This window comes from Eublepharis macularius, chromosome 13, assembly GCF_028583425.1.
Source record: "Eublepharis macularius isolate TG4126 chromosome 13, MPM_Emac_v1.0, whole genome shotgun sequence".
Classification (NCBI taxonomy): Eukaryota; Metazoa; Chordata; class Lepidosauria; order Squamata; family Eublepharidae; genus Eublepharis; species Eublepharis macularius.
Genome location: NC_072802.1, coordinates 50,661,522 through 50,675,487, shown reverse-complemented (window position 1 = coordinate 50,675,487; position 13,966 = coordinate 50,661,522). Strand labels below are relative to the sequence as shown.

The following is a 13,966-nucleotide window of genomic DNA, read 5'->3' as shown; positions in this document are numbered from 1 at the left end:
TGTTTAGTCTTGCTGACTTTGGAATCTATAGCTGTATTTCAGCAATTGTTTCTTAGAGGTCCTGTTGTAAGGGTTAGGAAGGGGAGATATAAATGTCCTTGTTGCTGTGCTTTTCTTTCTTTCCTTACCCTGCACTTCCTTGCTGAGATGAGTCTGAAAGCTTGAACGATGGAGGCAGAGCGCATGAAGCAAAACACCCACTTCACTGGTGCAGGCTTGGCTGTTGGCTTCATTTGGGTGCTGGGAGGAGATAGCTGGGGCGTCTGTGCAATTGCATGAAGTCTTTGTTGTAATCTCCTGAATTCCTCTCCAGGGGAGATATTTGAGCTGAAGGCAGAGCTGAACAGTGACAAGAAAGAAAAGAAGAAAGAGGCTGTGAAGAAGGTGATCGCCTCTATGACTGTGGGCAAAGATGTCAGGTGTGTTTCCTGCCTTGAGATATTTAGGTGGTACTCTGAGATTCCTTGATAGAAAGAGCAGGAATGACTGATGAACTTCCCTGGAAAAAAAGCTTGCCCATCTAAGCCATATTTCCCCCTGCATAATCCCATTGCAAGAAAGAGCTAGTTCTCGGCTAGGTTCCTGCTTCATCCCAGTGGGACTTGTTAGTGGTCCACATGTGTGTGATTTAGAGTATGACCCAACGTTTTCTGCAATGGTTGGGGTGGGTTTGAGTGACAGCTTCTGTGTACTGTTAACAATGATTCAACATTCCCCTGCTGGCATCTGCAGAGGCCTTTGCTGTAGCCTCTCCTACACAAGACAGCCTTGAGCCAGCCAGGTTTGCTTCCAGTTAATAATAGGTGGAGGAGGATTCGGATGGATTCTAGGCTTCTTTGCGTGGATTAAGAAAAGCTGCAGTGATCTCGACCTTCGGAAAATAGGGCATTTAGAACACATGCCAGGCATCTTCTGGCTTTGAAACAAGACCCATCAGATAAGCTGGGGGGCAGGGGGATGGTGAGGACATGGAATTGAAATTTTAATATCTGAAAAGTGGCAGAGAGGCCCACCTGATCTTTGGACCTTACTGTGTAGATTGTATCATTCAGATCCTAGAGGAGGGAGAAGACCAGAGGTCTTCAGGAATAGGAGGGTATAGATGAGCAGCACGGTAAAAGTTCCAGGACTAAACCATTCCTGATTCTTAGTAGGGGATCCCAATATAGAAAATTAACTTTGCTGGAGGAAGAGTTTGTAGCATGGCCTCATCCCGGACATGCTAGTCTTCTATATACATAGATTTTATATTGGGATGCTGGACTAAAAGCATTCAGTCATGTTGACCCTCTGTCTGTGGTCTGAAGCAGTACAGTAAAGGACTGATTTTACCAAGCAGTGAGCTAGGCCAGTTAGCAAAACACTCCAGATGGCTGCAAACTAACTGCAAACCACGAGTTGCTGCCTAATTGGATGAGGTTGGTTTTTTTCCCCTCTTTTTCAACTTGGAATGAGGGGAGGAGAGGAAGTCACTTAAGCTCTGCACAGGATGGCAGATCTTTCCAGATCTTTTCCTAAGAGGACATCTCTTGTCAGAGTCTGGCACGCTCAAATTTCTCACTTCATTGGCTAAGTGATGATGTAACATTTGCAGCTCTTTGCTACGCACAGTCGGTTTGGATTGTAGCCCATTTGTGTAACTACTCTTCAGTGGAGTGTGTGTGGTTGACCAAGCTGGCCCACAATGTGCTGTGAAATCAATGCTTGAGGTTTAAGTTTCTCTGGCAAAATGAGCAGCTGCTATAAAGCATCACTGTCAGAATTCACCCCCCACCCCCACCCTACTTTCATCTGTCAGCCGATTCTTTTTTTCTCTTCTTAAGCCGATCCTTTTTTCTCTTTTCAGCGCTCTCTTCCCGGATGTTGTCAATTGCATGCAGACTGACAATCTGGAACTGAAGAAGCTGGTTTACCTTTACCTGATGAATTATGCCAAGAGCCAGCCAGATATGGCCATTATGGCTGTGAATACATTTGTCAAGGTGGGCTCTGTTGATCCTTTGCCCCTCAGCTAAGGAGTCTCAATAATACTCTCTGTGTAGATCAGGAAAGATCAGTGTCCAATTAGTGGCATCTCTAACTGGGAAGCCAGAGCGGGGGAAGAACTTAAACAGCATGGAACGGAGGAGGGGGGTATCTGCTAAGTGGCAGGTTTCAAGGGATTGCCTTCCAATGAAGAGAGATGATCTAGTAGCTGATGTGACATAGTGGTGAAAAAGATGAGCTGTCAGCCAGTCCCTGTTTTGAATGTTTCCTCTGCCATGAACTCACTACAGGGCTTGAAGCAACAGTGACTCTCTGAGTGCCACCCTCTCCCATCTGCAGCATAGGGGATAATACTGGCCTACCTCAAAGGGTTATTGTTGAGAAGGATTCCAACAAGATAATATATGGAACACATTTCAGAATGCTGCAGTAAAGCTGTATAGATGCTATACAGTAGGACCACAAACTTTTACTTTGAGGTAGTTAACAAAAATATTTATCGTTAATCTCTCACAGGATTGTGAAGATCCAAACCCTCTCATCCGGGCTCTGGCAGTACGTACAATGGGCTGTATCCGGGTTGATAAGATAACTGAATATCTGTGCGAGCCCCTAAGGAAGTGCCTGAAGGATGAGGACCCGTATGTGCGCAAGACGGCAGCAGTCTGTGTTGCAAAGCTTCATGACATCAATGCGCAGCTAGTGGAAGACCAAGGGTTTCTGGATACCTTGAAGGACCTGATATCAGATTCCAACCCTATGGTGATTGATCTCTTTGTTTGGAGAATATCCTTTGTCTGGGCTGCCTTCTTTGTCTCTTAAAAGGCTTTGAGGCTGGAGGACATATAAGGAGGGTTTCCCAGTAGTCTGAGGGAGGGGTTCTATTTTTTTCTATTCCTTCCTTCTCCCTTATTTCATCAGCGTACAGCTTCATTTTTCTTCTCCGGTGGACAATTTTAACCAATAGGTTGTGTCTTTACCCAGGGAGGAGCCAGACAATTTGAGTTCTTTGGCCAGAGTCTCCAGAAGGCTAAGTCCATACATTCAGCAGAATTAGGCATTTCTTAGAGTGTGACTATTCTGGAAGATGCTGCCTTCCAGATAGCTGTAACGCGCAGCCTCTTTCAACCCAGATTTAAAGGAATCCTTACTTACAGTTAGAGCCAGTGAACGAGACATGATTCCATTAGAAGCAAGGTACATCTTTATTGGTCCAGATTTATTCGTAGACTAGCGGTAAATTCATTATGACTGTTGCATCCTTGAGGGAAAGGGTCCGAACAAAGGGGGGAAGAGGACCATAAACTTTTAACACCTTCACAGGAAGCCTACAATAAACTTCTATATTGGAGGGGGGACTACAATTCCCATGAGTACCAATTGTTAAAGGGACAGCACATAGTTCTGACTACACAGATACTGAGGCTTTCTAAGCTGTGGTTACAGCACACTCTCCGCCTGGGATCCTATGGATTCCACCCCAACATGCAAGCTAGTGGAGTATCCTAACAAGTCTAAGCATATATGTCATGCTACAGTATTCTCATAACTAGGCAATAAAGGCTAAATATAGGATATAAGCAACAAATGGCATGCAAAGCTTGAGCTTCAGTCTTCAAGATCAGTCTTCTGTACAAGCAGGACTACTTCGGTGACTGGTCTGGTGAAAATCTTCGGGCTGTCGTGTCTGGCTACACGAACGTCAGTCTTGCGGACCAACCCATCCGCGCTGGGTAGAACTCGATCTATAAGTCCCATGGGCCACGAGTTCCTAGGAGCGTCCTTGTCTTTCAGGAGGACGGCATTACCTTCTCGTGGGTTGGGCTCAGACTTCTCCCACTTGCGTCGGCATTGCAGAGTTGGGAGGTACTCTTGTTTCCATCGCTTCCAAAAGGTGTTAGCGAGGAGTTGAACTTGCTTCCATTGCTGCTTGAACATATCCTTAGAGATGAAGTCTCCTTGAGGTGCAGGCCAGGTGCCTGTCTTCTGTGTCAGCAAGGTGGCTGGTGTTAAGATGGTAGGGTTCTCAGGATCAGAATTTACTATTCTGGAAGATGCTGGCTTCCAGATAGCTCTAACGCGCAGCCTCTTTCAACCCAGATTTAAAGGAATCCTTACTTACAGTTAGAGCCAGTGAACGAGACATGATTCCATTAGAAGCAAGGTACATCTTTATTAGTCCAGATTGATTCGTAGACTAGCGGTAAATTCATTATGACTGTTGCGTCCTTGAGGGAAAGGGTCTGAACAAAGGGGGGAAGAGGACCATAAACTTTTAACACCTTCACAGGAAGCCTACAATAAACTTCTATATTGGAGGGGGGACTACAATTCCCATGAGTACCAATTGTTAAAGGGACAGCACATAGTTCTGACTACACAGATACTGAGGCTTTCTAAGCTGTGGTTACAGCACAGTGACGCTGTAGGGGAAGGAAGATGTTGGAATGATCTCCCATGTTAAAAAAGAGAGAAATAGTATAGGTGTCTAACCTCCCCATGCTGTGCTTTTTTCTGATATTCTGACATTCTGTGTATATGCATTTATTCTTTCAAAGTGGGAGCAAGGTACAGTGCTATTTTGCATTGTGTTTCTAATTTGCATTGTGTTTCTAAATTAGTCTAACTTGTCTAATTAAAGCAAAGTTTGTCTTACAGTCAAGAGACTAGCATTGGAATCTGTCCTGGGAAACCAAGTTCTGAATCCCAGTTAGTCCTGAACCCAATCTTCTCTCCCTGATCAAAGGAGCAGGACTCTTCTCTTTCAAATAGGAGTTTAGAGAATAAATTAAAACGTTGCACACACTGTTACTGTTCTTTGGTTAAGCTTGCAGCTTAAGAGAAATGCCAAGCCCAGGCAGTTGCTCTTTGCCTGTCTATATTTTTAAAAGGCATGTAATTGAATAACCACCAGCGTCTTTGCGTGAAGCGAGCCAAATGAATTTTTAATGGCCTGGAAAACTCGTTGGGGGCTGTGATGCTAAGAGAACAGCAGTTTCACTTCATGCAAGAACTCAGCACAGAAGTTACAGCAAAAAAAAATGAAGACTTTGTCAGCTTCAAAAACTTATCCCATATAGGTCAGATTTAGAACAAGTGTTCCCAGTTCTTCCACTTCCTTTCAAAGCCAGCCATGGTGCAGTGCAAGCTCATGAGATTTTTATCCCCCTCTTACTTTTGCCACTGTTTGTTTTTGCTTAAGTAAACTTGTTGTGCAGTAAGTGAAGTGGCCGTTTACTATTCTTTACTTTTCAAACAGAGCTTGCAACTCGACTGCAAACTCTAGTGACCATAGTTAATGCTGCGGGAGGGCATTCACTTCTCAGTTGCTCCTCTTCATGATGGTTAAAGGACCATGGGGTGTTGTATCTGAACATATCCAACTAGGTTGAGGTAATAAAAGATCACTTTTTCATCATTCTCTCTAAACCACTTACTTAGAAAATCTACATGCCGCCTCTAGATGCAGTCCATAAAATTAAAATAGTATAAAAATCTCATAAATATAAAATTATTTAAAGCATTAAAAACCTAGAGCAATAAAACATTTTAGCAGCCTAAATGACCCTCCTAACAGTCCTCAGGCTAGAAGCAGACTGTAAAAACAGTTAAACATCAGACCCCTAGTTAAAAACCTGGTGTTGAATGATGCAGAAGCTTTCTTAAGGATGAATAAAATCGGTCATTGCATTTTGGAGCATTTTTGCCTAAAGGTTTCATACCAAATTGGTTGCTTGCTTCCTCCTGAGAGCGACTGGAGAAGCCTCTAACTGCAGGTTTAGATATATAGCCTGTTGCAGCCTGGTTATCTTAACCCATTTCTTCTTCCTGAAAATGGCCTCAAGCGTGCCAGCTGTCACTTTAATTATGGGTTGTTGTTCCCATCTTTAATGCAGAAGCAAGGGCCCTTACAGGCTGGAAAGCCGGCCATTTCTGATGAGCAAAGTCACGCTCCTCTGTATTATGGATCAAATAACATACTGCAAAGGACAACTGAACAATAACAAGCACCAGGTTGTATTTAGATGCCTGACTTAATACATATCATTGACATAACACTTTTAGAAAGTAAAGAAATTGGACAAGCCAGTCACAGCAAATGTTTGTCTCATCTGGTACCCTCTTTCTCTAGAAACAGCCAACCAAATGCTTTCTTTAGAAAATGCAAGGATATGTGTTTTTCCTTAGCATCTTGTATATTGCTTTTGAATATGGATGCATCAGTCTTAGCTATTATGGTTTGTCTTCCCTGTAATAGTAGCAGTGTAGGTTTCTGGACTGGTGTCATATAGTCCAGATGTTTCTCAACATATGACATATAGTCATATGTTTCTCAAAGGTTTGAGGCATGCCCCCATTCAAAGATGGATGTACACTTCACACTTCTATATTATATTGCAAGCAGTACTACTCTTCGTGTGCAAGAATAAAAAAATATATCCTCTGTATGGTTGTTGTGGATTTTCCAGGCTGTATAGCTGTGGTCTTGGCATTGTAGTTCCTGACATTTCTCCAGCAGCTGTGGCTGGCATCTTCAGAGGTGTAGCACCAAAAGACAGAGATCTCTCAGTGTCACAGTGTGGAAAAGATGTTGGCAGGTCATTTATATCTACTCAGGAGGGGTGAGGTTGAGCTGAGTCATCCTGTAAGAGTTTCCCAGGGTGTGGAATGCTAATGGAGGGAGGCTTCACTGTATCCTGAGGAGGTTCTTTTGCATATGGATTGGTGCTTGATGTACTAATCTTCTCTGCGGGGCTATTGTCGGGTATAGAGTGTTTTGTTAGCCTGGTGTTTTTCAGGGCTGGAAACCATGCTCTGGTCATTCTTAAAGTCTCTTCTTCGACAGTATATCCTCTGTATGTTTACTTGAGTTGCTGATTTAGGTGTGCCTTCTGAGGAAGTGAGCTTGGAGTAGTACTCATTCATAGATGCAACAGGAAGCCTCCTCTGAGAGCTGGTGGCTCTGCTGCATCTCTGCATCACACCTGATTCAGAGATGCAGTAGAGTATGCAAGGGAAGAGCAGTGAATTGTGTTGGGATGCATCCAGGCAGCCACCTCTGATGAGTTAACTTGGTCTCCTAGGAGCCTTTGTTTAATTCTTATGGGGCACTAGTAGCTTTCACAAGGTCCTCTGGGACACAGGATGGGGATTTCTGGTCTAGTCTGACAAAGCAGCTGTAGTTTTACTCTGTTTTGTGGAGGAGGGTTTTTGAATGGCTCGTTTTGGGGTGTCTCATCAGGTGGTAGCTAACGCAGTAGCAGCCCTCTCTGAGATAGCCGAATCCCACCCGAGCAGCAACCTGCTAGACTTGAACCCGCAGTCGATCAACAAGCTGCTGACGGCCCTGAACGAGTGCACAGAGTGGGGCCAGATCTTCATCCTCGACTGCCTGGCCAACTACATGCCCAAAGATGACCGTGAGGCCCAGAGGTAAGCGCTGTAGCTCGGCTCCTGTATGGAGTCCCCTAGTGCCAGCGAGGGAAAGCCTTGGACGTGCCTTGCCAAGCAGCCCTGCCCAGAGCAGCAACTCAGTCAGCAGAAGGGAAACAGCAGTTGCCAGGCAATGAACTACTCTGGCAAACTGAAAGGTGGAGGGAGCCAGCCATGGTTGTTGCCATGCCAACAACAAAGGCCCCTGTGGATGGTCTTGTGGCTTCCCTTGAAACTGAAAGCAGGTCTGGCCTACTCATGGCCAGCTGAGCTGAGGGGGAAACATATGCAGGATGAGCACCTGTCAGATGCTCAGCTGCAGGGGAGGGAGAAGGATTTAACCCTCTGCCCTCCCGAAGCCTCTATGAAGCTAGGGGTGCATATCCTTCTCTTTCTTACCCACTAGCTACCAACTGGAACTCCACGTAAGAGATGGAGGCTGCCCGAAGCCCTTTGTTCCCTCTTTCGAATTAGTTGCAGTGCTGGCCCCTTTCTAAGCCGCCTCCTTGCACGTGTGGCCCACTCCATGCTTTTTAAAAAATAAAATGTGTGTCCTGCCTTTCCACCGGTGTGCTCCCAGTGACTGACATCCGTATAGCATGAAGGAATTGTACCATATAACACAAAAACTAAGATGAGGCACTGTGATTTTTTTTTTGCAGCGCTTAGAAGCCAGTGTGGAGGGAGACCTGAACATGCTAATGGGGGTGGTGGGGAGGGGGGTGGGGGTGAAGTTCTCACTGGAGCAGCCTGCTCGGTCTTCCACACCGTCTCTTTTTCTAAGGAAGCACTTAGCGGAATGGTGCCAAGGTTGGTTTGCCGTTAAGCGTTCTTCCTTCAGTGAGTGATCGGGAGGGAATGGCACTCTGCTTATTATTTGCTGCTAGTCCATACCTCCCAGAGCTGAAGCCGAGCATTGGAAGATGTTCCGGAGCTCAACAACCCTGGTGTCTATTTTTAAGCTGCCAGCCATGCCTGGCTTTCTGCATCTTTGTTCATAATTATATCAGGTTACGCTATTCGTTGTCTCGCTCCTTCTATTGCCTTTTGCTGTTGTTCAAGGCTATAGCAGAACTGATAAAAATGGTTATGTAGGTTGATCAGTGGCTGAGGTGTGCAGACAGTCCTGCATTGCATTCAGAAGAAGGCCAGACTGTACATCTTTTGGGTTACTCTCAAGTTCTCTGAGTTGGCAGGCAACTTTCCCCCCCACTTTGACACTTGGATGCTGCATTTTGTCACCTTGTTCTCCCCTCCACCACCTTGCAGCATCTGTGAGCGAGTGACACCCCGGCTGTCCCACGCCAATTCTGCTGTAGTCCTTTCAGCTGTGAAAGTATTAATGAAGTTCATGGAGATGCTCTCAAAGGACTTGGATTATTATGGCACGTTGCTGAAGAAACTGGCTCCCCCGCTTGTCACCCTGCTCTCAGCGGAGCCCGAGCTGCAGTATGTGGCGCTCCGGAACATCAACCTCATTGTGCAGAAGAGGTGAGTCCTTCCTTCTCCTGCCTCGTGCAGTTGGGGAGGAAATGGGACATGTTGGATGTTCCTAACAGGATGGAAACACCGAGTATTAATACCATGGTAAAGAGTACAAATTCTTTGTACAAGTTTTGTGCTGGACTTGTGGCTTGATAACCATTCTGGCTCTTTCCTGTGCATTAATGTACATGTTACTTTACAAAGTAACAGGGGGGGAAAGACAGATCCTTGCCCCAAAGAACTTACAATCTTAAGTTCCATAAGAGGTGGACAACAGAAGAAAAAAGGGAAAGAAGAATGGATCATGGGAGGCCCCTCGGCAGAGGCAGAGGCAGTTGCATACACCTGAGCCACTTTTCCACTAGGGATGAGGAATAAGAGGTGAAACCAAAGTCTTTATGGATTGGAAGGAAGGAAGAGGTGGCACCGGATAGGTATCCTTGAAAGGAATTCCAGGCATAAGGGGAAGGGAGAATGTTCTTAAGAATACACAGGACTTTTGTTGAGCTGAAGGTGGCTGGTCCAGAGAAGGAGACGTCACAGGCAAGGAAGAGGGGTGGGGGTGGAGGGAGGGCAAGGCATGGAGGGCATTAAAAGTGGGGACCAAGCATTTGTGTTGGACACGGGAAGGGACACGAAGGCAGTGTTGGAGTTTAAAGAGGGACATCGTGATTTGATCAACAATAGCGCTGGCTGACTTTGACAACAGGGCTTGGGATTGAGGTGAGAAAAACGAGGAATGCTGAGAGAGAGGTTACGTTGCAGTCGCTAAGGCAAGGCTAGCACATGAAGCAGAGTTTTGGTTTAGAGGTTAGAGGGGAATCGCTGACTTTTTTTTTTCCTCTTTCAATTTTAGACATACCACTTCAAAAACTCAAATGACCAGTGGCTAACTCCTCTGTGCATTTTGATCAGCATCACAGGGAAAATTGCTTGCTTCAGGAAGATAAATTTGATTAGATGGAAACTTCAAATGTTAGGGTGGGGTTAGGGTGAGAAAAGGGACAGGTCCCCTGCTGGGTACCATCTTTAGTAAGCATCAGCTAAATATGCTGATCAAACACTATTCCCTGGATGCTGCAAAGACATTAATCAAACAGTATAATTACAGAACTTTCACTTATACAGTAGTTTGGTATATAAGATAAAGGTAAACTTTGGGTTTCCACTCATGCACAGCTATAGGCTATTCTTCATGGCTTTTGTCCCCAAAGGTTGGGAGGTGTTCAGCCTCCATAAGAGGTTCTGTCCCTGTTTCGAGAGGGGGAAATTAACCAAAATTTCTCTTTCCGCTTAATTGCTGCTTGTTAAACTAGCGGTAGAGATTTCTCTTGTCCTTTCTCACTCCAGGCCTGAAATCCTGAAACATGAGATGAAAGTTTTCTTTGTGAAGTACAATGACCCAATCTATGTCAAACTGGAGAAACTGGACATCATGATCCGTCTCGCCTCCCAAGCCAATATTGCTCAGGTAAATCCTTCAGAAGGGAACGTCTCTCGTCTGCTTCTGTAGGGTCGCCCTGCTTTGGAACTCTTGCAAGCTTGTGCTACAAAATAGTAGCGATTCTCTGGGTGTTGCTTCAGTGCTATATTAATTTTTAATTTAAATGGAAGGACTTGTGGTGGTCTTTTCCCCTCATGTCTTGTAACAGGTGCTTGCGGAGTTAAAGGAGTATGCAACAGAAGTGGATGTGGACTTTGTGAGGAAAGCTGTCCGAGCCATTGGCCGTTGTGCCATCAAGGTTGAGGTGAGTCTCTTGCTGGCTTCTTACTTTGTTAGCAAACCTTATACTTGGTGGTAGTTCTTCTAGCTGTGATGGAAGGCCCACACGACTGAATGATCTTCATGCAAAGATACCTTGCGTATAGAACATGACCCTGTTGTAGAGAATGGGTCAACTAGAACTTTTCTCCCAGACACGTTTTCTGTGTGAGAGGGGCTGTGGCTCAGTGGTAGCATATTTCCTTGGCTTATAAAAGGTTCTAGGCTCAGTCCGTGGCATCACCAGTTAAAAAGATCAGGTAATAGATGAATGACTTCTACCTGAGACCTACTGCCAGTCAGAGTAGGCAATATTGACCTTGGTATATGGAGTCAGACCATTGGTCTAAGGGAGCTCCATGCACTCAAATAAGCAGGGGTTCTTTTTGCATGGAGGGACATTGTTGTGTGCATCACCCACCTGCACCTGCAGGCTGAAATGGGACAGCTCTCAGGGTCCAACTCTGGGATGGGGAGATAGTCTTCTATAACACAAACAAAAGTGGTTTATGGGATGCATTTTTCCACTAGAGTGCATGATGTAATATTTGAGAAAACCTGATGAACGTTTGGTCCATGACACCGTGTTTTAAGGATCTGGAAACCAGCTAGTTCCTCTTGGAGCCTCCTGCTGCTGCTGTTTGAAATATTTGGAGCTTCTTCCTGTGAAGGCAGTTTGCAGGTGGAGGAACACGAGTGAACACTCACTTTTGGATTATAGGGTTTGGGGGCAGCGAGCGGCAAGCACTGCAATTTGCTAAGACAAGCAGCATTAAGGGAGGAGAGTGACCTGTCTTCATATGCATCATGCTTTTTGGAGTAATGGCTAAGGAGTGGCTTTAACAGCAGAGGCGTACTGCAGGTTTCAGCTACCCCTCTTGTGAATTCTATAGTGTGCAGAAGGTTGTTTGTGACTTGCACACATGACCAGGAAATTCCCGGTCTTCCTGTTTACAAATCCCACCCTCGCTAAAAGATAATCCGGATGCCATGTCACTTAGTTCTGCTGTCCTTTGCAGTTTTCATTGGTCTCTTGGCTGACCTCGTCCCTCTTTTCTTTCTGCCCAGCAATCTGCAGAGCGCTGTGTAAGCACACTCTTAGACCTCATCCAAACCAAGGTCAACTACGTGGTGCAGGAGGCGATTGTTGTCATCAAGGACATTTTCCGCAAGTACCCCAACAAGTAGGTGAACGTCTTCACTGATCTGCTGCCTTTAGTTAGTGTGGTGTAGTAACAAGTGTTATCTGAAGATCCCTGGCTCAGATCTCATTTCAGCCCTTCAGTTGTTGAGGGCAAGCTGCTGTTCTCTCAGTCTCTACTCCCACTGCTCTGTAATAGTGTTCTACCTGATGGGTGGTTATTAAGAGTACTAAGAAGGGGTGTAACATAAGTGCAGTATAATTATTTAATATTGCCAATTCTCTGAAGTCTTGGTGGCTTCTCAGCTGCTTTAATTCATTCATGCACACATGCGCTGATCTAATTTAAGACAGCGTACAATAATAACTCACCTTGCATCAAGTCAGACTGCTGGTCCACCCCATCCATCATTGTCTGTTTTGGCTGGCTGCAGCAAAGAAAGGGCTTTCCCAGTGCCTGAGCTACTTTACCTGGAGTTAGTAGAAATTGAATCTCAGACCTTCTGAATGCTAAGCCGATGTTTCTACCACTAAGCTGTAGCCTCTTCCCTAAACATAACTTTGACATGATACAAAAACAATAAAAATGCATAGATAAAACCATTATCAATAGTGACATGTCCAGTAAAATATGTTGTCCATAAAAACTGAATTGGGGAAAAACCTGTTCTTATGCAGTGTTTAAAAGCCATTGAAATAGGTGCCAGATAGATAGAAAGATGAGGAATTCCAGTGGTGGGAAGGGGGGGAAAGGCTGTATTTGGTAGCAACCTACATAATATGGAGCATCCAGAACCTTTTAAAGATGTCCTCTCTGTTTAAACATCTTGACACAGACAGTCAGTCCCATGAACGGACCTATCTGACCTCATGCCCTTTGGACTCTTAAGGGAAACCTCCCTATGGACGCAGAGCCTTGTGTCAAAACTAGCATTTTTGAAGGAGCCAGGGAGGAGTTCCTTTGGTAATTGCATGTTTGCATCATGTTTGTGTGGGGGGTGTCTTTGTGTCCAGATATGAGAGTGTGATCGCCACCCTGTGTGAGAACCTGGACTCTCTCGATGAGCCAGAGGCCCGAGCTGCCATGATCTGGATTGTGGGAGAATATGCAGAGCGCATAGACAATGCGGACGAGCTGCTGGAGAGTTTCCTGGAAGGATTCCATGATGAGAGCACTCAGGTGATTGGGCAGGGCAAATGACAGGCCTGTCGTTGAGAAGCTGTGTGTGTGTGTGTGTGTGTGTCTGTCATCCGGAAGCATTGTATCATTGGATTGTGCACCGTTGGAATACCCTATAGCGTCATGGGTGATGTTGCCCCGAACCTTGAGGATTGTGTGTTGTTTCATTGGCATCTTCTTAAAACGTGGCTTCTCCAGGACCCACCCTCTGGTTTGCTAGGTTGGACTTGCCAAGGAAAAAAACAAGGGAACGTGGTGAAAATGTCCCCAGAATTCCTTTTCTCTGAGCACATGTGCGTCTCTTTAAAAAGACAGCTGTGGATTCAGCAGGACAATTCCCAAGTTACTCACCACCCGAAGCAAACTGTTTGAGCAAACCATCTTGGCTGATTGTCCTGGTTCAAATAGGGTAAATCTCGGTAAATAGGGTAAACATCTCGGATCACATTCTCCAGTGACTGAGCAACAGAATCCAGGGTAGGGCTGCAGGTACCAGGCTAGCCTCCCCAAGTGCATATAAGTGAAGATATAAGCAAAGTTCAGTGCTGATGGCTGCGTCTCCGTCAGGACAAAACGCCATCCTCATGTTAGACACCAAGCAGCCTAGGCTCAGTCGGGCAGGAGTCCCACAAATGGATGGGATTGCAAAGTTGCAATGCATGTCTGCTTAGAATGTGCCAAGAATAATTGCAAATTGTATTTGGGGCTGGGTCCTTCCTTGATGCAAGCCCTCCCTCTGGATGTACACACGCTGCCGCTCAATTTTGAAGATGGACATTTTGCTAGCCTTGCACATTTCACAGCTGCCCACCTGCCCGAGGATAAAGTGTGGCAAGCCTGCAAATGCTTTCCCCCTTCATCATACAGGTACAGCTGCAGTTGCTGACGGCCATCGTGAAGCTTTTCCTAAAGAAGCCCACCGAAACCCAGGAGCTTGTGCAGCAGGTTCTGAGCTTGGCTACACAGGTAGGGGAGACGA

At 45.5% G+C, this 13,966-nt stretch overlaps 1 protein-coding gene across 1 annotated transcript in view; it reads left to right on the top strand.

Annotated features, from left to right (window-relative positions):
• The window catches only part of AP1B1 (adaptor related protein complex 1 subunit beta 1), a 55,010-nt gene that overhangs the window by 19,875 nt on the left and 21,169 nt on the right, over positions 1 to 13,966 (top strand). Inside the window, exons 3-12 of the mRNA XM_054996015.1 lie at positions 314 to 419; positions 1,847 to 1,982; positions 2,503 to 2,748; positions 7,229 to 7,419; positions 8,689 to 8,910; positions 10,255 to 10,375; positions 10,557 to 10,652; positions 11,735 to 11,850; positions 12,822 to 12,987; positions 13,855 to 13,953. Coding sequence (XP_054851990.1) covers positions 314 to 419; positions 1,847 to 1,982; positions 2,503 to 2,748; positions 7,229 to 7,419; positions 8,689 to 8,910; positions 10,255 to 10,375; positions 10,557 to 10,652; positions 11,735 to 11,850; positions 12,822 to 12,987; positions 13,855 to 13,953 — 1,499 coding nt within the window. The remainder of the gene's footprint in view (positions 1 to 313; positions 420 to 1,846; positions 1,983 to 2,502; positions 2,749 to 7,228; positions 7,420 to 8,688; positions 8,911 to 10,254; positions 10,376 to 10,556; positions 10,653 to 11,734; positions 11,851 to 12,821; positions 12,988 to 13,854; positions 13,954 to 13,966) is intronic.